This window comes from Eucalyptus grandis, chromosome 5, assembly GCF_016545825.1.
Source record: "Eucalyptus grandis isolate ANBG69807.140 chromosome 5, ASM1654582v1, whole genome shotgun sequence".
In the NCBI taxonomy this organism is placed as follows: domain Eukaryota; kingdom Viridiplantae; phylum Streptophyta; class Magnoliopsida; order Myrtales; family Myrtaceae; genus Eucalyptus; species Eucalyptus grandis.
Window position 1 is genome coordinate 17,658,790 of NC_052616.1, and position 21,422 is coordinate 17,680,211.

Consider the following 21,422-nt stretch of genomic DNA (forward strand, 5'->3'; position numbering starts at 1 on the left):
ACGGTACAGAGGAGGCAGAAAAATAAAATTACTATGCTGCAAATGGAAGATCACAGCTGGTGCCGAGATCCTTTAGCCCTCAAAAATCATATTGAATCTTTTTACATAAATCTTTATAAGTCAGAGGGGCCCAGAAACTACCAACCTGTCCTTAATCAGTGTCCTTCTCCAGTGACCCAGAACATCAATGATCATCTGGTGGCTAATCCAACGATGGAGGAAGTGCAAACAGTAGTTTTTCAATTGGGAGCCCTAAAAGCCCCTGGCCCAGATGGCTTTAATGGCCTCTTTTATCAAAATTCATGGGATACTCTCAAGTTCGACTTGTTCCAGCTAGTCCAGAATTTTTTCCACACAGGTATTCTTGATCCCCATCTCAATCAAACCCATATTGCATTGATTCCAAAAGTCAAAAACCCAGAGAATATTGCTCAGTTCAGACCCATTAGCTTGTGCAACTTTAGCTACAAAATTATTTCCAAGCTTCTTGCAAACAGATTAAAGCAGTGGCTGCCTACCATTATTGAACCAGAGCAGAGTGCCTTTGTGCAAGGCAGACAAATACAGGATAACATATTTATAGTGCAGGAAGTCTTACATCAGTTGTGCATCACCAAGAGAAAGAAGAAATTTCAGGCAATATTAAAACTAGACATGCAGAAGGCATATGACAGAATCGAATGGGATTTCTTACAGGACTGTATGCTGAAAATGGGCTTTTGTGCAAAATGGGTGTCCCTAATCATGCAATGTATTTCAACGGTGTCATTCAGTGTCAAGATCAATGGAGAACCAACTCAATTTTTCTCCCCCTCGAGAGGACTAAGGCAAGGAGACCCTCTATCGCCATACATATTCATTCTAATCTCAAATGTATTAACTTGGTTGATGAACAAAGCAATTGCAGAGGCCAACATTAAAGGGATACAATTAAACAGGTTTTGCCCAACGCTATCTCATTTACTTTTCGCTGATGATGTTATCTTTTTTCTGGATGGCACTATTAGCGAATGTCAAAATCTGGCACATATCCTCAATCAGTACTGCTATGCTTCGGGGCAAGCTGTTAATTTAAACAAATCGGGGGTTTTTTCAGTAGTAATAGCCCATTATCTCTAAGAAGAACTCTGGCCAATGAGCTTAGAGTCCCTATATTTGAGAAAACAGGCAAGTACCTGGGAATCCCAACGGAATGGGGTCATTCAAAGAAAGAAATGTTTGCATGGATCTTGGCACGAGTAAATGCAAAGCTAGAAGGCTGGAAAGAAAAATTACTCACCAAAGCTGGGAAGGAGATCCTGATTAAAAGCGTTGTGCAGGCTATTCCAACTTATGCCATGTCCATATTTAAGCTGCCAATGTCTATTTGTCGCGCAATAGAAAGGAGAATTGCATCATTTTGGTGGCAAAAAGGAGACTCTCAGCGTGGGACACATTGGAAAAATTGGGAAGTATTAAAAACTCGAAAGGATGACGGAGGAATGGGATTTAAGGATTTGATAACCTTCAACCGCGCAATGCTCGGTAAGCAAGCCTGGAGATTAGCCACTTCTCCATCAGCTCTGTGGAGCAGAGTCCTAAAAGGAATCTATTTCCCAAATGGAGATATCTGGAGAGCACGCAAGGGACAACGCCCATCCTGGGGCTGGCAGAGCCTGTTACTTGGAAGAGATATAATAGCAACAGATACTAAATGGTCAGTGGGGGATGGAAAAACCATTAAAATCAAGGAAGATAAATGGTTAGAGCAAGGCGTTATTGGAGGACCAGCAAACTACCAAGAACCTATCTACGTGTCAGAGTTGATCAATGCAGACGCTAATGTTTGGGAGGAACAGAAAATACACCATCTTTTTGATGAAAACATTGCTAATGCGATCTTAGCGATCCCCCTGAATCAGAACCCGAAGCAGGATAGCTTAGTGTGGACAGAAAATAGCGCAGGGAAGTACACTGTGAAGAGTGGATATAACAGAGTCTATCCAAAACTCCCCAGCACAACTCAAAACAAGGCATCATGTTCCTTCAAACCTCCACGAAATCTATGGACTAAAATATGGAGTCTTACCGTACCCCCAAAAATTCGGACCTTCATCTGGAGCCTCTGCCAAAATGCCCTTCCCACGCGAGAAAACCTATACAAAAGGAAAATAGCACCCGACCTGTTATGCCTGATTTGCAATTCCGAAATAGAAACCAGCACCCGACCTGTTATGCCTGATTTGCAATTCCGAAATAGAAACCACAGAACATACCTTTCTATTGTGCAAATGGACCAAAAAAATATGGAAGGATCCACGACTAAAGGGCATCAGCACCAAAAGCCAAATCAAACGCTGTGATCAATGGTTGATGGGGGTCTTCGACGTCAACCGAGCCTCACCCGCACGAGATCTAACAGGAGTGGTTCTATGGAACATCTGGAAGGCTCGGAACAACTGGATCTTCAGAGAAAAGCATCCGAAACCAGCGGATCTGTTGGATCTAGCACACGAACAGCATCTCACCTTCAGCAGATGGAAGACGAAACAGAGTTTAAAACACCCAAATCGAAGCTTACCTGTTCGATGGAACCTGCCAGCACCAACCGAGATGAAGATAAACGTCGATGCGGCCTGGATTTCCGGCGAATTCATCTGCTCCATCGCTGGAATCGTGCGAAACTCCTTTGGACAGGTTCTTGAAGGCTTTGTCACGGAGGCTAGGGTTTCCTCCTCGCAGCAAGCCGAAGCTGAATCCCTGTTGCACGGAATCCGCTTCTTAAAAGGTCTTCATCTGCAACACGTGGGAGGAGACAAAAGTCAAACACTTATGTGGATATTTGAAAGTGACTGTTTACCTGTCGTGGACAAGGTAATGGGCCGGGCCGAGCCTCCTTGGAATTTAATAGAAATAGTGCAAACCTGCAAAGAAGAGCTAACAAGGTGCAAAAATGTAACAGTGGTCTATTGCCCCCGAGAAGCAAATCGAGCTGCGGATTGGTTGGCCAGGACACATCGGGCCAAAAAACTTCCTCTAAATTGGTTGGCTAACACTCCTTTACCCCTTTCGGAAATTTTATGTTCGGAATTTTCTCCATCGTTGCCTTGTAAGACTGGTTTATTTCGTTGATCGAATGCATTATCTATTATCAACAAAAAAAAAAAAAAAAAAAAGAACGTTTCAAACGTCCCTCAGTTTCAAAGCATCGAGTGGACGAATGAAATGTTGTGTTCAAGCTTGAACGCGCAACGAGAAGCTTCTTAAGCCATCCGCCGTATGAACTTAGTCTCGAGCTAGCCTACCTGGTCCTGAAGTCAACAACAAAAAATAAAAATGATAAATAAATCAAATGAAAAAGGGCTTATAAGAACACCATGTTGGATAGATATGAAGCCTATCTCGATTTGCATTCCCTGCAAGCTCTTCGCCTCTCGAGCCACGGTGAAAAAAAATCAGCTCTCTTTGTCCGAAAGCAAGCGAAGATCGATGTCTGACATCAACGTTACTTCAGCTGAAGCTCGGAGGTCAGTTTTTGCATGTTTCCCCGTTCCTTGTTACCTGTTCCTCCTCTGGATCGGAAGCATTCAGTGATCATGGCTTTCCATGTTTACTGGAACTTTTCATTTGCACAACTTCTGCAAATCCATCCATAAGATCAAGAGTCATTTATGACTTTAGCAGATTTACCCGTTGGAACTAATTTTATGGACTTTGCATGTCATTAATACTAAGATCTAGCTTGTAATTTTAGGCTATATTAATCAATTCAGATTTCATTGTTCTTTTTGGTAGACTGGAATTGCAAGAAGATGCCGTCATTGAAAAATCGAAAGATTTCTTGATGTCCTCACTTTTATGGTTATTTGCTGTTTTCGGGGCTAAGGATTTCCTTATGAACAAGCAAGCGACTTTCATCGCCTTTTCTGTAGCTCTCATTGCAATCTTCAGCATCAGTTCGCGAACAACACAAAGCTATCGTGGAATGACATTTATCAGTTTGGCATTTCTCATACTAGGATGTCTTGTTGTTGGAATTAGGGGTGTCAAAAAGACCCGACCCGACCCGACCCGAACCGACCCGAACACGACCCGAACACAAAACATGTATTAACGTGTTTCGTGTTCGGGTCGTGTTCAGAACAAATATAAAACAAGCAAATAAAATGTGTTTCGTGTTCGGGTCGTGTTCGAACATTGTTCGACCCGAAACCCGAAACAAGTTCAAAACCCAAAAACACAAACGCTTTAGGCTTTAGACTTTAGCCCCAAAAACAAGAACATTCGAACACAACTCAAGCACTGAAGACTGAACTTGAAGCACATACCTCGTCGGCTCCGCCTTCTTCTCCGACGAGTGCGCCTTCTCGTGGAGTTCGCTGCCGCCCTCCGATCGACGCGCCTCCGCCTCTCCGTCGTCGTCGCCACCCCTCGTCTCAACGCCGGAACCCTAGCCGCCGCCGAATCAGTCGATCGTCGTCGTCCGTCGCCGAAAACCCCTCCCCTTCCCTTCCCAAATCCCTTCCGGGTCTTCTCCGAACACGCGCCTCCTCTCGTTCGCGCCGACCCGCAACGCCCGGCAGAGGTGCTCCTCAGGCAGCCGCGTACCTGAGGCCCCAGGAGATTCAGTGGAGGAAGGAGCTCACTAACTCCGTCCGGCTCATCGGGATAGTCTCGACGCTCGTCGAGGCCAGGGACTGCCCTCCGGGAAGGTCGTCGCCTGGACCCGCCTCGCCGTCCGGAAGTCCCTCACCGACACGACGTGGTAAATGCGTTTTTGCCCCCTCCTTTTTTTTTCTCTTGTGGCAAAGGATGGGTGTTTGGGCACATTGTTGTTCGTTTAAATTGGAATGTGGCTTTCGTTTTCTGCGGATAATGTGGTGGGTTTTAAGTGGAAATTGGCTTCTTGACTTGTATTCCTGTGGGAGACTTCGGTTGGACCAACGGTGTCGGTGATGCTGCTTGGGTCTCTGTTTATCTTGAGTGATTGAATTTTCTTCGGGTTCATTGGTTTTGGTATTAGAATCGGTCCATTCTCAGTAAGTTTCGCTCGCTGACGGTCCATTCTTTCCTTTTCATCATTCCATTTTCTGCGCATCCATTCTTATATCAATAGCTCGTGTTCTGTTGTTGCTGGGTCTTCTTGAATCTCTATTCTTTTTGTGATTCTTCTCAAGCTTTTGGGTCCTGGTCAGATGCTGTTTCTTTTGGGGTTCTGGAGCTGAGCGATCTGGTTACGTGATCGCAAAGTTTGGATTTTTTTTTTATCTCATTTGGTTTGTTGTTTTAATTGTTGTTGCTTCCCTTGCGTCTCTTTCAGGCTTTGCCGAATCAGCAGATGTTCAATCACCCGGGCTTCAAGCTTGTCATTGTTGGCGATAAGGGCATGGGTAATTGTCACTGGCGTGCTCTGTTTTACCAATTTTGATTCAATCGCTCGTTACTTTGTATACAGAACAGGTGCATATGCTAGATGCAAGAAAACTGAAATTTGCCGGAATTATTGCAAGTTGAAAAATGTCTGTCAAGTCTGCCTTTGGACCGGGATTCTTCTCACCGTCACCATCATTTATCAGTACTTTGAGACCTTTGAGAAAGAAAAGGCAATTGAACAATGTGGATTAGCATGAAGCAGCTTCATCACTGCAGTATTAGGTTGGTATGTTTCTTTGGAGTATCTAGAGTGGAGCACGAGTAGTGGCTCGCTTGTCCTGTGTAGCTGGTCTTTCATGAACTTAAGTTGAATTCTGCAATTCAGCACTTCATTAATGTGGCCAGTTGGGTAGGTGTTACTGGAATGATCCTTACTATCGCAAAATGTAATTGTCTCTTCATAAATCATGAGAATCGAAAAGGAAATTTGCAGTGGTCTTATGGGTGAGTTTGATAAAAAACTCAGTTTTATTTTGGATATGGAACCTGCCCAACAGGTTGAAGTGCCAAAGCTTTAGGTTTCTTGGGATTTTTTCTTCGCTGCTCTGTTCTTCTACTTGGTGCTCTGCTATTGAGTTTTTATCAGTTAAAAAGACTTAGATTGATCACTCGCAAGAATGGATGTTAAAATCAGGTTCTTGTAATAAACTGTTTGCATAAGAATGGGATCAGGATGGGATGATTGCTGCAGAGTTTTAACCCAAACCCCAAAGAAAAGAAAGGTAAAAAAAAAAAAAAAAAAAAAGGCAAGAAACCCAATAACCCGACCCACCCGACCGAACCGACCCGAAACACATTAGACCATTTAATGTGTTTCGGGTCGGCTGTTGGCCGGGTCACAAGATGTGACCGATTGTGTTTCGGGTCGGGTCGGGTAACAACAAAACCCGACCCGACCCGACCCATTGACACCCCTAGTCATCGGTGATTCTTCTCCCCGAACAATAATTTTCAAACGATTTTGGATAGCCACTTGTACTTGATTGAACGATTCGCCAAGTCTCGAAGAAGTTGCTTCGCATATGGACCTCAAGATTTGTTTCATCTCCCAAAAAGTCTGTTGGTAATTGGGGTTTATAGCTACCGAAGCAATGAAGAAACCATAGATGACCCACTTGATGTAAGAATTCAGCACGATTGAGTCAATTACTATTCCAACTAGGGGTGTCAATGGGTCGGGTCGGGTCGGGTTTTGTTGTTACCCGACCCGACCTGAAACACAATCGGTCACATATTGTGACCCGGCCGAACCGACCCGAAACACATTAAATGGTCTAATGTGTTTCGGGTCGGTTCGGGTCGGGTCGGGTCGGGTTATTGGGTTTCTTGCCTTTTTTTTTTTTTTTTTTACCTTTCTTTTCTTTGGGGTTTGGGTTAAAACTCTGCAGCAATCATCCCATCCTGATCCCATTCTTATGCAAACAGTTTATTACAAGAACCTGATTTTAACATCCATTCTTGCGAGTGATCAATCTAAGTCTTTTTAACTGATAAAAACTCAATAGCAGAGCACCAAGTAGAAAAACAGAGCAGCGAAGAAAAATCCCAAGAAACCTAAAGCTTTGGCACTTCAACCTGTTGGGCAGGTTCCATATCCAAAATAAAACTGAGTTTTTTATCAAACTCACCCATAAGACCACTGCAAATTTCCTTTTCGATTCTCATGATTTATGAAGAGACAATTACATTTTGCGATAGTAAGGATCATTCCAGTAACACCTACCCAACTGGCCACATTAATGAAGTGCTGAATTGCAGAATTCAACTTAAGTTCATGAAAGACCAGCTACACAGGACAAGCGAGCCACTACTCGTGCTCCACTCTAGATACTCCAAAGAAACATACCAACCTAATACTGCAGTGATGAAGCTGCTTCATGCTAATCCACATTGTTCAATTGCCTTTTCTTTCTCAAAGGTCTCAAAGTACTGATAAATGATGGTGACGGTGAGAAGAATCCCGGTCCAAAGGCAGACTTGACAGACATTTTTCAACTTGCAATAATTCCGGCAAATTTCAGTTTTCTTGCATCTAGCATATGCACCTGTTCTGTATACAAAGTAACGAGCGATTGAATCAAAATTGGTAAAACAGAGCACGCCAGTGACAATTACCCATGCCCTTATCGCCAACAATGACAAGCTTGAAGCCCGGGTGATTGAACATCTGCTGATTCGGCAAAGCCTGAAAGAGACGCAAGGAAGCAACAACAATTAAAACAACAAACCAAATGAGATAAAAAAAAAAATCCAAACTTTGCGATCACGTAACCAGATCGCTCAGCTCCAGAACCCCAAAAGAAACAGCATCTGACCAGGACCCAAAAGCTCGAGAAGAATCACAAAAAGAATAGAGATTCAAGAAGACCCAGCAACAACAGAACACGAGCTATTGATATAAGAATGGATGCGCAGAAAATGGAATGATGAAAAGGAAAGAATGGACCGTCAGCGAGCGAAACTTACTGAGAATGGACCGATTCTAATACCAAAACCAATGAACCCGAAGAAAATTCAATCACTCAAGATAAACAGAGACCCAAGCAGCATCACCGACACCGTTGGTCCAACCGAAGTCTCCCACAGGAATACAAGTCAAGAAGCCAATTTCCACTTAAAACCCACCACATTATCCGCAGAAAACGAAAGCCACATTCCAATTTAAACGAACAACAATGTGCCCAAAACACCCATCCTTTGCCACAAGAGAAAAAAGGAGGGGGGCAAAAAACGCATTTACCACGTCGTGTCGGTGAGGGACTTCCGGACGGCGAGGCGGGTCCAGGCGACGACCTTCCCGGAGGGCAAGTCCCTGGCCTCGACGAGCGTCGAGACTATCCCGATGAGCCGGACGGAGTTAGTGAGCTCCTTCCTCCACTGAATCTCCTGGGGCCTCGGGTACGCGGCTGCCTGGAGGGAGCACCTCTGCCGGGCGTTGCGGGTCGGCGCGAACGAGAGGAGGCGCGTGTTCGGAGAAGACCCGGAAGGGATTTGGGAAGGGGAAGGGGAGGGGTTTTCGGCGACGGACGACGACGATCGACTGATTCGGCGGCGGCTAGGGTTCCGGCGTTGAGACGAGGGGTGGCGACGACGACGGAGAGGCGGAGGCGCGTCGATCGGAGGGCGGCGGCGGACTCACGAGAAGGCGCACTCGTCGGAGAAGAAGGCGGAGCCGACGAGGTATGTGCTTCAAGTTCAGCCTTCAGTGCTTGAGTTGTGTTCGACTGTTCTTGTTTTTGGGGCTAAAGTCTAAAGCCTAAAGCGTTTGTGTTTTTGGGTTTTGAACTTGTTTCGGGTTTCGGGTCGAACAATGTTCGAACACGACCCGAACACGAAACACATTTTATTTGCTTGTTTTATATTTGTTACCCGAACACGACCCGAACACGAAACACGTTAATACATGTTTTGTGTTCGGGTCGTGGTTCGGGTCGGTTCGGGTCGGGTCGGGTCGGGGTCTTTTTGACACCCCTACCGATGACTAACAACCCTGCAAATCAACTGGTTGGTGGTGACGAAAGCATAGTCGGGGAGGACAATGCCTAGTCGTTCGAGATATGGAATTCAACACCCCTTGTCTACATTGTCTTTTGCACAATAAGATTTTTGTACGATATGTAAAACGTTTGTAAGCTTTTCCCTCTGTATTGTGCTTGTAGGATATGTAAAAGTGTGGTCAAACTATAGTAGTTCTCCATCCACACATAAAACTTGCAATTTTTTTGTATATTTGCTCCATCTACATGAAATTCTTATCGATTTACTCTCGCTAATTGGTAAATCTGCACCTGAAGAAGTTGATTTGACTAGTTACGACGCATGTTCTTTGACTCGCCTTCTAATTACGTAATTTCTATATGTTACAAAAGGACGTTCCATATCTCGACCTTCTGTGCAAGTTTTAAACGCCTTGTCCTACGGCGCTAGCGGACAGTGGGATAAAAGTAAGTCAAATGATTGTTAAACGCCCCAATTTTAAAAGAAGTTAATACGCAGACATATCATCTGGTTATCAAATGATTGATAGATGACAGAAATCCATGAAACTTTTCAGATATTAAATCTCTTCCAAAAACAAAAATCTGTTTATATTCATTAAACTCTCTTATTTTGCAAAGTTTTGGAACATTCATTAATGTGAGTTAACACCTTTGTTTTTTTTTTTTTTTTTTTGGGGGGTGGTTTATTGTGGTAAATGAAAGTTTGTGTTTTAACCCCAGAAATTCGTACGAATTATAAACGAATCTAACACAAATTGACGGCCTGGCCAAAAAAAAAAAAAAACTAAGAGAATGAAAAAGAGGAGTTCCTTTTGATCAAAGATCCCATCTTTGTGCTTATTCAATTCAGGCATAAACCTCACTTTGATGACAACTAGGCAGTAATTAGCGCTCCAATCAACATCTGTACGTTTCCAACGCTCTCCACAATGCTTGTATTCCTTCTCGATTGACATTATCTCCCTCGAAGTCCTTTGTCCCTTTCGATGGAAAAGGGTATTCTGCACCAAATCGATTTTTGAGGAGCTTAAGAAAGCAAAAACAGAATTTAAATGAGGGACGAAGACGCGTGGGGTCAAGAAAAAGAAATCAAAAAGTTATTGCGCAACCAAGAAACGGGACGTCCCGTTCAATTCACGGTCGATTAGACAGCTTCTCTGAACGTATGACCCGGCAGACGTGTCTTAGAGACTTTCTTTCTAACAATCCCAAGTTCATCAGTCAAATGAATAAATAAATCCAGACGAGAGATTTTAGTTTTTTTCCAAAATGATTTTCATTTTTCGAGGGAAATGAGAAAAGCAGTCTCTTTGGCGTGGCTTCTGATGGAGAAATGTGTGCCAGCAAGTATTAGCACACACAGCTAAACTAGATTGCGTATCTAATGCCAACATCCCGATTTAATGAGGAGGATTAGATTAGTTCGATGCCAAAGAATACAAGGACTCAACATGTTAAACTCCTTCTTTGGAGAATTTTAAAAAAGAATTAGTGCACTAAAAATCCTAAAATTTTTAATGAAAGTGCAATTAAATTTTAAAAATTTCCAAAAATGTAATTCAATCATAAAACTTATCATATTGATTCAATTAACAATTGAGTCTTAAAATCGCTGACGTGCATATTGGCCGTCCTAAGTGGCATGGATGGCACCGACGTAAATAATTTTTAATAATTTTTTTTTGAAATTTTATTTTTATTATGCTGTTTCTTTTTTTAACTATTCTTTTTTGTGTCAGCAAGGGTCATCGGCAACCCTCGCCGAACACAAATGCCTTGTCCTTTATTGGCAGGGCTACAAGTGAGGGCCTTTGCAAACTCGTTGGCTCCAAGTGAGGGCACTAGTGGCCACTGCGAAGGTCACCCGTGAACCTTGTTGGCACGAAGAAGAACAAAAAAGCAAAGAAAATAAGCAAAGAAAATATATTGTTAAAAATATTCAAAAATAATAAAATATAATTAAAAATTATCTACGTCAATGTTAGCCATGCCATGTAAAATAGCTAACATCCATGTTAGCAATTTCTAGTTAAAATTGGTTGAATAAACTCAATTGGTAAAATGTGAAAATATTTAAAATTCAATTAACAAAATTGAAAATTTTATGACTAAATTGATAAAAGTATGATAAGTTTATGACTTTCTAGATAATTTTCCCATTAAAAACTAATTATCACAATTCTTTTTTTCAATAATCGATTATCACATATTAAGTAACTAACTTCCTTATTTCAATTATCAATTTTAAGTGGCCGAAAATCTCAAATTGTCGATACAACTTGAAAACTTGGGGACGTATGGAATCTCCTTTCCACGGTGGCAGTCGTTCGTGCCACCACACACGTTTTTTACAAAGTTTTTGACTCTCCAAGTTAAGAAAGCAAGAAAGAACTAAATAAATAAATTGTCAAAGTACCGAACGTCCGGATCATTCAGAAGGGGCGCATTAGAATGGTTTAAAAACGGGCCACTGAGATATCGCGGATTCATTTCGCAGTCCAATAAAAAATAGTTATATTAAATCGCTTATTTAGGTGCATGTGTGAAAAGGATCGGGGGACGACCCACGTGGAAGAATTACGTGGTATGAAGCTCGCTTAAGGTTTTTTTTTTTTTTTTTTTTTATCGAAAGCGAGTCCGATCCAATTTGCTTAAAAGCCTCGATTGGGGCTCTATCTTTGCAATCTTCTGAACGAAGATATTGAATTTCTATTGCGACGTGCATCAGTTTTTGACAATTATTTTATAGAGGGCCCTGGCTTGCCACTAAGTTTAGTTAGGCCAAGGTAATTGATGATCCTACTAGCTAAGGGTAAGCATGGTTCGGATGAGCGGTTCCTACCTTGAAATTAGGAATCGTCTATTAAAGATCGATTTTGAAAAATTAGAACCGAAAGCCAACATCCATTGGACCCATGGATCCACCTGGGAACCGAATCATTGGTCCGATTCGGTTCCTGGGCGAGTCCATAGAACTTATCCCCCAATCCCTATAAAATTGCATTAATCAATTAATATCAAGCTAAACCTATTTTCTATTTTAGAACACCAAAACTTGTTCAGCCTTATATTAGCTCTTAATTTCATATTGTGACGACAAAGCACCACAACATTTACCGACATCTCCAATCAATCATCTACTTCATATTCGTTTGTTTATTTTGTTTTGATTGAGAAAGTAAGTAAATGGATTATTAGAATGGAAAAAAAAAGTGTAAGGGATTAATCTTATTACGATAGACAAAAATAGTCAATAATATTTAATAACTACAAGTGTGTGTGTGTGTCAAATATACATATACACACATATATATTTGATCAAAATACCACAAAATAAATAAATAATTGCGATGGAATTTATTTTTTTGAATATATATACCGGATGAGCGGGTAAGCGGTTTCACGCCTAGAATCAAGAATCACACTGTTACTCATCGGTTCCATCAAATTGGAACCAAGAATTGAATCGGCTCCGTCATCTTCCTCTCTTACGCAACTCAAAGAGACAAGTTCATTGAGCTCCGCAAAGCAGAGCTCGAACATCTGCAGAGTTCAAGCAGAAAGTGGCAACGCCAGAGCTGGGGGAAGATGGCGGATCATACAGGCGTAACAATTCAAGTCGGAATCGAAAGGTATGCTAATTCGCTCGTGGATACGTCGTTTCTAAAACTGCTGTGATGGTTGGGACTGTGGGTCGAGCAAGTGGTCCGATCTTGATTGTTCTTTTTCGGTTTGATCGATTTCTTTCTGTCCCCGTGCAGAGACGATGACCAGCAGCCACAGCACCAGCACCAGCCGCGACAGGGGTGGCTGGACTCTGCCAGAAAGTTCCACGTTGCCTTCGGGTTACTGAAGCTGCTGATAATCACGCATTTCGGTTCGCTGTACATCATCTGTGAAGTCATTTATCTAATATCATTGATCGAGGTGACCGTACTCGAGAGCCCAAATCGGGTGTACTGGTGCTTGTACATTGGTTTCGGGACTCTTGGCTTTGAGCTGCTTCTCTGGATGAACCTTTCTCTGGTAACGTGGCTGGTCATCAATCTATGCTTAGCAGTGTTTGTTTTGGCATCATCGGGTTGGCTCGCACGAGGCTCTGACCGGTTTCTACAGCTTATTCAGCCGTTCGATGACACGCTATTTTCAGAAGTTCAGTTTGATGTCTGAAGCACCTAAAATCCTGCTGTATTTGTGTGTATGTATGTAATTTGTACTGAGACTTGTGACATTGTAATCGAATGCAGAGTATATTTAGACGTATCTTGTTCTGTATGTCTTTTGTAATGCTTCTCTAGACTTGTGACATTGTAATCAAATGAAGAGTGATCAAAGGGAAATGATTTCAATTTGCTTCTGGAAAATGATATGCAGAATCAACAGGAATATGCTAATTATCTCTAAAATAGGAAAACAACCTAGAGATATGGTTTCAATTTGCTTTTGGAAAAGCTCTGATCGATCTCGCATTAGTTCACCTGAGCAGCAGTGCATATGAAGAATGTCCACACCAGTAGGGCTTATGCCTGCGAGGAACATCATCTTCCCCACTGTTTCAAAATCCAATTTCCCCATCATCAAGTTTTATCCTGGAGGCCACTTCTACCTCCATGTGCTTGTTCTCACCAACAGTTTCGACTGATTTCACTCAGTGTTTCCTGTCGCAGCTATATTCAAACTTCCATAACCATGAGTTCGGTGACAGGTTTCTAGATCTGTTCGTCGGGAGTGGTCAACTCACAGTCCTTTAGCTTAAATTGATCTATGCCACTCATATCAACCACGAGGTGCAGCTAGGATTCGCAAGGCCTGCGGCATTCCTCGTGCATAAGCTCCAGCAGATCAAAGCATTCATGTCGACAGCACTCGTTGGAAAAAGTTTCTGGCAAAAAAAGCAGCTACCAGCTTCATCGATCCAAGCAATAAGTTGCTGTCGATTACTTTCCAAGTCTAGTCGAAACATGTGCAAGAAACTTAGCAAAAATGATGACCACCAAAATTCACGAACAACACTGCAATCGGAACAATTCATTGATCTTGCATTTCTCCGACTAGAATGTCTCGCTAGTAGAATAGCAATGAACTCAATCATCTGAATTCTTACATCAAATGGGTTATCTATGCTATGTTCAGTGGGATGGTAGCTATCAATCCCGATTACCAACAGATTTTTCTAGAGATGAAACAAATCTTCAAGTCCATGTTTGGAGCAACTTCTTCGAGACTCAGCAACTTGTTCATTCAAAGCACATGCGATTATCGAAAATCTTATGAAAATCAACATTGTAGACTGAGAAGAATCATCAACGAAAAACAACTCTGTGACTCGACCAGTTGGCGGTGCCATAGGACCGAGCGTATAAAACTCGCACAAAAAAAGGGGGAAGCATATTCCATAATGATAGTACATAAACTTAATCTGATTAATGATGAAATACGTCTTAAGAGGTTAATCTGACTGGCTACCGGACATATTGTGTATCTAATACCGTTTCTGTAAACATTAATTTGATGGCATCGTGAGTAATAGTCTCACATTGGAGTAGAAAACCCATAAAAGATGAAAGAAAGAATCCGACAAGTTGAAATCAGAGATTTCGAGCAAAGACTTGTTGACCAGTTTCCTCGTATGTTGTCGGGTCTCCAGCAATTCGACTCCCCTTTCTGATTATTTGATTTTTCCTTTGTTTCCAAACGGACGTTCCATAGCTTTGCCCTTTTGTGCAAAGTTTTAAACTTCTGGGCCTACAGCATTAGAGGAATGTACCATCTGTTTTTGCCCAAAGTAGCAATCTTCCGTAAGGCTTGAGATTGTATAGCCCAATGATTTTAAGGCAAAGATAAACTACTTTGAAACAAGGAAATGTATCTTCAATTGTCTCGACAACAAGATCGACAGTAAGAACGAGGAGTCCAAATTTCTATTTCGATCATAGGCGTAACTAATCTGCCATTGAAGGATATGGTCGGTAAGCAAAGCAATTATAATGGAATCGGCGCCGCAGCATGAACGTTCTTCCCGAGAGAATTTCCGTCCACTAAGCCCCTATCCTCCTCTTGGATCTCAGCAATGGGTCCTACGGGAATAGGACGATCCGATTCGTTGACGGGTGCCAGTTCAAAATAAATGCGGCATTGATTGTCCAAGATTAGGGGAAAAGGAACTCAAAAAAGTCATTGCAACGTGCGTCCCCAGCTCCCACAGGAAACGGGACGTCCCGTTCGTTTGGCGGTCGACGAGGCAGGTACTTTCCATACGGGACGCAGCAGACGTGTCTTTTAGAAAGTCCTCTTAAATTGGATTCGTTCGATACAAAAGCGTACAAGGAGAAAAAATTTAAAAAACAAAAAAACAAAAAAAGAGAGGGTGCATTAGTCAACAATGGAGGTGCTGGCGACCTTTGCTGTGAGGAAGAGAGAGAGAGAGAGATCAAAAGCTCAATTGTACAACATCAAACACCAAAAAGTACCAAAACCCTGACCATCGGGGAGATAGGCGGTTCAAAGGCAGATTCCTGAATCCCGCCACTAGGCCGAATCACATTCGAACATTGGGATGTCTTGGAGTCAAGGTATCGAGATAGGAATGGTTGATAACTATGGTAGAGGTTGAAATCAACTTTCCAAAATGAATTAAGTTTTTCAGGGAAACGTAAGAAACAGTCTCCTGCTAGCATGGATTGCGATATACCAATAGATATTGGCCTCACAGCTAAACTAAATCGTATATCAGATGCCAATGTCCTTAATCAGAGGATTAAGTTAGTCCAACACAAAAGAGTATGAAGACTAGATCAAACAAAATTTAAATTTAAGGACCAAATTTGGAATTGTCCTGAAGTTTAAAGACCATCTTGACATTGTCTCTCATTTCTCAAATTGTAAATCAATTTTACAAAGATTTGACTATAAGTTCGTAATAATATAAATAATTTTCATTAGTTAACTTTTTTAAGTGTTACAAATAGTGAAAAATGGAGAAAAGATCTGGCATAGCAATTTCTCATGTAACAAAGTGACACATGCTTATAGGGAGAGCGGCACCATAAGTGCTATAATTTTTGTGCAATGCGTTCACTATTTTTTTTTTTTTTTTTTTAGGTCATACGCTATTTTACTCTAACTCTCATTCTCAGACTTTTGTCACGTTTCCTTACAAGGCACGCAAGTCAAAACTTACATCTAAAATTAAATTGTTTCCGTCTCAACCCTTTGAGAAGGTAGGGACCGATGGAAAGGCAAGATATGTCTTCTTGTCTGACTTTATCTTGTCCTTTTCATCTCGGTTTTGTTATCATTTTGACATTTTATACTTATGGGGATAGTTTTGAGAACCGTGAACGATAAACTTGTTTGAATAAACACGTTCCATTTTCTTCTCCTATTATTCATCATCATATTATTGTCGCAAATGGCAATGGCAATGTGTACATATCCACCGTCGTTTTGTGCTTGCCCATGCCCCCAATTTAAAAACTCGATGTTTTTGATGAATTGGCAAAAATTTCATGCCTTAGGACATAGTATCACAAGAGGAAAATGTTTCAAAAAAGTCATAAACATATTATATTTATGTCAATTTAATCCTAAACTTTTTGTATTTCCAATTTAATCCTGAATATATTGATCAAGTGTCAATTTAGTCATTCAAACTAATTTTGACTAGATATTGCTGAGGTGGATGCTCATCGGTCTATGTGGTATTGTTGACTCTGACGTTGACATTTTTAATAATTTCTTTTTCTTTTTTTCCCTTGCTTCTTCTTCCTTTCTTTTGCTAGTGATCGGCTAGAGGCAATGGCCAGCCATCGGCCATGGCTAGGCTAGCCTTATTTAGGTGAGGCATGACCTCTCTAGATCTAGCGACAACAAGCTTCAACCCCTAGCCCCGCTAGATATAGTGAGGTCACCCCAGCCTAGGAGAGAGCGAGCCTCGACGAGGGCTCCCCTCGCCAAAAGTTTTCAATAAAAGAATGCTTAATTAATACATGCAAAGATTCTCTTTTTCAATACATCAACCAAAATTTAAAGTAGAATGTCTAAGTGAACCGATTCTTGTAAACTATTTCACCCCGATTCTTTGGGACGTTCCACACGTTCCATTCCCGGTCCAAGATCCATAGTGCCCACGTCAGGCCACTCCATCAATCACCAACCGCTTTCGAGACGTACCATGATGGATGCCTCTTTGGAAAGGTGTCGTCAGTTTATGCAAATCCAAAGTAGGACCGACATGGGGGTCAGCCTTGAATTTAGGAAGCAGCAATCGGGAAAGTTCTGCGCCAATCACCCTCGAGAATTTTGATTGATACGTCACAAGTTTCGCACGTCCCGTTCGTTCTAATCCGGTCCCGTTCCTTGAAAGCTCGCCTTTTGTCTTATCTACTTCTATTGTGTTGCGGTTTGCGATTTCAAGGAGTGATTGCAAAGAATGCGATTTTGCTTTTATCATGTTTTAGTCTGTTCCTGTTTCTGTTGCGACGTCTCAATTGGCGATATCAAAGGCAGCTACCAGCTTCATGCAAAGGTTTCTGGGGAAAAAAAAGGTTTAGAGGTTTTTGGATAAATTTTCCAATTATGTTGTATTAAAAATCATTTATCGATCCACTCCACACTGAATGGCATAGCATATTATCATCTTTTTTAGTTATTTGAAATGGGACATAATGATATGAAAATACCAAAAGTATTATAAGTTTTTCGATCATTTTAGATAATACGCTGCAAAACTGAGCTATACCTTGTCTATTGTGATTACTTAACATATAATGAATTGGGTTTTCCAAGCTATATCACATTAGTAGTTTCATAAACTTTTTCGAATAGCTAATCTAATTAAAATCGGGACATATTAGGGCCGTGAATTTTTTTAAGTGTTAAACGGAAAAAGATAACCATGTCAGCTCGGTGAGGAAGCTGTTAGAGGAATAAAACAAATATTAAAAGTACAGATTGATGAAGAAGCTGGTGGTAGTAGAGAAACTGAACCTGAGGAAGCCACTGAGACAGAGGAAGCTGAAGCAGAGGAAGGTTGCGATCTTCTAAACAAAGCTTAGAATAGAAATTGATGAGCTGGTGATCCAGCTGAACTGATGAGCTGGCGATCCATGACATCAAAATCTGGAACACAGAAGTTGATCAAGCTAATTGGAGGAGATGCACAGCCAGAGGAAATGCACGTGTTTTTCATATTGGTTTTTCTGTTGTAAATGTCACCTGTAACAAAATTGTTAAACTAGTATTGAGTATAAAAGGATAAGTGAATGAGAGAAGAGGGTAAGCAGAAGTTCATTTTCTTGTATCTTCCAACTTCTGATCTTCGTTGATTCATCTTAAGATTTTCTCTCCTACTTCTGCATTCGATAATGGTGGAAGTCATGTAAGAGGATGAACCTGAAATTCTGAAGAAGAAATATATCGAAGCAGAGGTATTTTTCATTGATTGTTCAAAATCGAAGATTTGTTCATACATAGGTCTTGTTCTATCTTCGATTTCTTCTCATTTCAGGTTCATCCTCTTACATGACTTCCACCATTATCGAATGCAGAAGTAGGAGAGAAAATCTTAAGATGAATCAACGAAGATCAGAAGTTGGAAGATACAAGAAAATGAACTTCTGCTTACCCTCTTCTCTCATTCACTTATCCTTTTATACTCAATACTAGTTTAACAATTTCTGTTACAGGACTGTTACAACAGAAAAACAAATATGAAAAACACGTGCATTTCCTCTGGCTGTGCATCTCCTCCAATTAGCTTGATCAACTTCGTGTTCCAGATTTTGATGTCATGGATCGCCACTCATCAGGTCAGCCGGATCGCCAGCTCATCAATTTCTATTCTGAGCTTTGCTTAGAAGATTGCAACCTTCCTCTGCTCCAGCTCTCTGCTTCAACTTCCTCTGCCTCAGTGGCTTCCTCAGGTTCAGTTTCTCTACTACCACCAGCTTCTTCATCAATCTGTACTTTTAATATTTGTTTTATTCCTCTAACACCCCCCTCAAATTGGGAATGGATAGAGCACAAATTCCCAATTTGGTTCGCATATAAGAATGTGCTCTCCTTGTCAGTGGTTTTGTAAAAATATCAGCTAATTGGCAAGAACTTGGAATATAGTTGACTTGTAATGATCCTGAGGATACTTTTTCTCGAACGAAGTGAAAGTCTACTTCAATATGTTTGGTTCGAGCGTGTAAGATAGGATTTAGAGTAAGAGAGATTGTTGATTTATTATCACAGTACAGATGAATAAGAGGAGTAAGAGAACAACCTATATCTCGTAATACAAAACTGACCCAAGTGAGATCAGCAGTGGCTGATGCAAGAGCACGGTATTCAGCTTCAGTGGAAGATCTGCTCACTGTGGGTTGTTTCTTTGCGGCCCGAGGATATAAGGTTGGATCCAAGATATGTGCAGAAACCAGCTTGTTGATCTTCCGGTTTCTGCACACCCCGCCCGCCTCCGCATCTGAGTAACCATAGACATGTATGGTACTTTGAGAATAGATGAATAAGCCAAGCTTGATAGTGCCTTTTATATATCGCAAGACTCTTTTTAATCTGTTGAAGTCTGCAATTGTGGGTTGCTGCATTTTCTGGCAGAGTATATTTGTGGCATAAGCAATGTCTAGTCTGGTTAATGTGAGGTATTGCAGACCTCCAACTAGGCTTCTGTACTCAGTAGGATTGTTCAAAGGTATAGAATCATTGATTAAAATAGGTGGTTTTAAGGAAAGAGGAGTTGAAAGAGGTTTGGATTCTAGCATATGAGCTTGGGTGAGGAGGTCTATAGCATATTTAGTTTGGCAAAGAAAGAGGTAATCTGAGGTTTGTTTAGCTTCAATGCCAAGAAAATAGTATAAGGAGCCTAGATCCTTCATATGAAAATGAATACTCAGAGAAGTACTGAGACTAGAAAGCATTTGAGAAGAGCTTCCAGTTAGAATAATATCATCTACATACAGTAACAAGAGAATAGTTTCTGTTTTAGTATGCAGGATGAATAGAGAAGGATCAGTGGAGCTGCAGAAAAAGCCATATTCAAGTAGAAAGCTACTAAACCTATCAAACTAGGCTCGAGGAGCTTGTCGAAGTCCATAGAGGGATCTTTGAAGAAGACAAATATGGTGAGGTTTTTGTGAGTCTTTAAACCCTGGAGGCTGCTCCATATACACTGTTTCACTTAAGGTTCCATGTAAGAAGGCATTTTTGACATCCAATTGATGAATTGTCCACTGTTTCATCATAGCTACTGATAGGATTATTCGAATTGTCGCATGCTTCACTACAGAGCTAATGGTTTCTGTGAAGTCAAGACCTTCTTCTTGATGGAAGCCTTTAGCTACAAGCCTAGCTTTGAGTCTATCTAGGCTCCCATTAGGTGCGAGTTTTGTCTTAAACACCAGCTTCTTCATCAATCTGTTTCACGTCAATCCGTCTCGATCCTAATCAGATTTAACTATTTTTGCTCTGGGCTTGGATTTGGGCTTGGGCTTGGCTGCTGAACTTCGAGCTTGTCTGAGTATGCACAGAGCTCCTCCCAGAAATATCATAAAATGAGAGTTTCGTTGTTTAATATTTCAGGGGAGGGTTCCGAGAGAATATTAGAAAACTGAGTGTTTCGTTGTTTAATATTTCCAGGGAGGAATCTTGGAACCTTCCCCAAATATATTAAACAACGAAACACTTGTTTTCTCTCCCAGAAGATATTAGAAAACGAAAGTAGGAATACCTCTATATATACTCTGCAACCAAGTGATTGTTGCACTTTCTCATCCACCAAAACTGTCACGGAGTTCGTTGAGGTCTACCTTCTGCACAACATTGCCGATCATCCAGTGACATTTGAAAGGTATGTAATTCATTCGTGTCAATTTGTGCTCTAAAAACTTTGCTTAAGTAGCTAGTTTTCTTTTCTTTTGAATCTATTTTTCTTCCCATTAATTCATTTAATTGGATATGGAGATCATGGATAATCATAACAGCAGTAACAATAGAAAATATTTGACTTAACCAAGAGACTATACATTGTATTTATATCGTTGAAGCTACTCAGCATTATGTATTTCAATTCACAATAAATCGGGGCATTGAGTAGCATGATTATATGATTTTCTATCATTTGCAAAGTTATCTATTTCATAGCACTAATCAAAGTGACCAAACCTAAGAACCTGAATCCAATATGTCAAAGTATATCCAGAGCTCTAAAGTGCCTATCAATTTTCTTAATTCCTATCACACATACTTAAGAGCAACGACTCTTGTGAAGTGGATCAAATTAGAGTGACCAACAAGAATTGGCCAAAAGGGTATTAAATGCAAAAAAAAAAAAAAAAGGACGGAACAAAATTTGTCATTTCTTAGACCACAAAACTGGAAGAAACATGAATCCTTTGTGTACGTTTTGTCCACATCTTCAACGCTTCATGGAACTTTCCATATTATGAAAAATGATATAATAGCTTGGAAACCCAACTCATCGGACACCAAAAGTGGTCGGGTCAGTTT

At 41.1% G+C, this 21,422-nt stretch overlaps 1 protein-coding gene and 1 long non-coding RNA gene across 2 annotated transcripts; one reads left to right on the forward strand and one right to left on the reverse strand.

Moving 5' to 3' along the window:
* Positions 1-4,681: 4,681 nt before the first annotated feature.
* On the forward strand, positions 4,682-5,517 carry LOC120294148. The gene is made up of 2 exons (XR_005551631.1): positions 4,682-4,744; positions 5,300-5,517. It is a non-coding gene; the product is annotated as an uncharacterized LOC120294148 (long non-coding RNA).
* Positions 5,518-7,065: 1,548 nt separating this feature from the next.
* Positions 7,066-12,455, reverse strand: LOC104414612. The gene is made up of 4 exons (XM_039313396.1): positions 12,292-12,455; positions 11,838-11,902; positions 8,153-8,546; positions 7,066-7,597 (listed from the first exon to the last, which is right to left on the reverse strand). Exons 1-4 carry the CDS (start codon positions 12,453-12,455, stop codon positions 7,288-7,290), a joined length of 933 nt encoding a protein of 310 aa, XP_039169330.1. The 3' UTR covers positions 7,066-7,287.
* Positions 12,456-21,422: the final 8,967 nt, after the last annotated feature.

What these genes read in the sequence shown, in the direction of transcription:
- LOC104414612 (XM_039313396.1), bottom strand. Translation starts at nt 12,455, where the DNA reads ATGTTCGAGCTCTGCTTTGCGGAGCTCAATGAACTTGTCTCTTTGAGT. An exon ending in ACCAATGATTCGGTTCCCAG is followed by an intron (nt 8,547 to 11,837) that starts GTGGATCCATGG and finishes CCTTCTCGTGAG; the next exon opens with TCCGCCGCCGCCCTCCGATC. An exon ending in TCCCTCACCGACACGACGTG is followed by an intron (nt 7,598 to 8,152) that starts GTAAATGCGTTT and finishes CGTCTCTTTCAG; the next exon opens with GCTTTGCCGAATCAGCAGAT.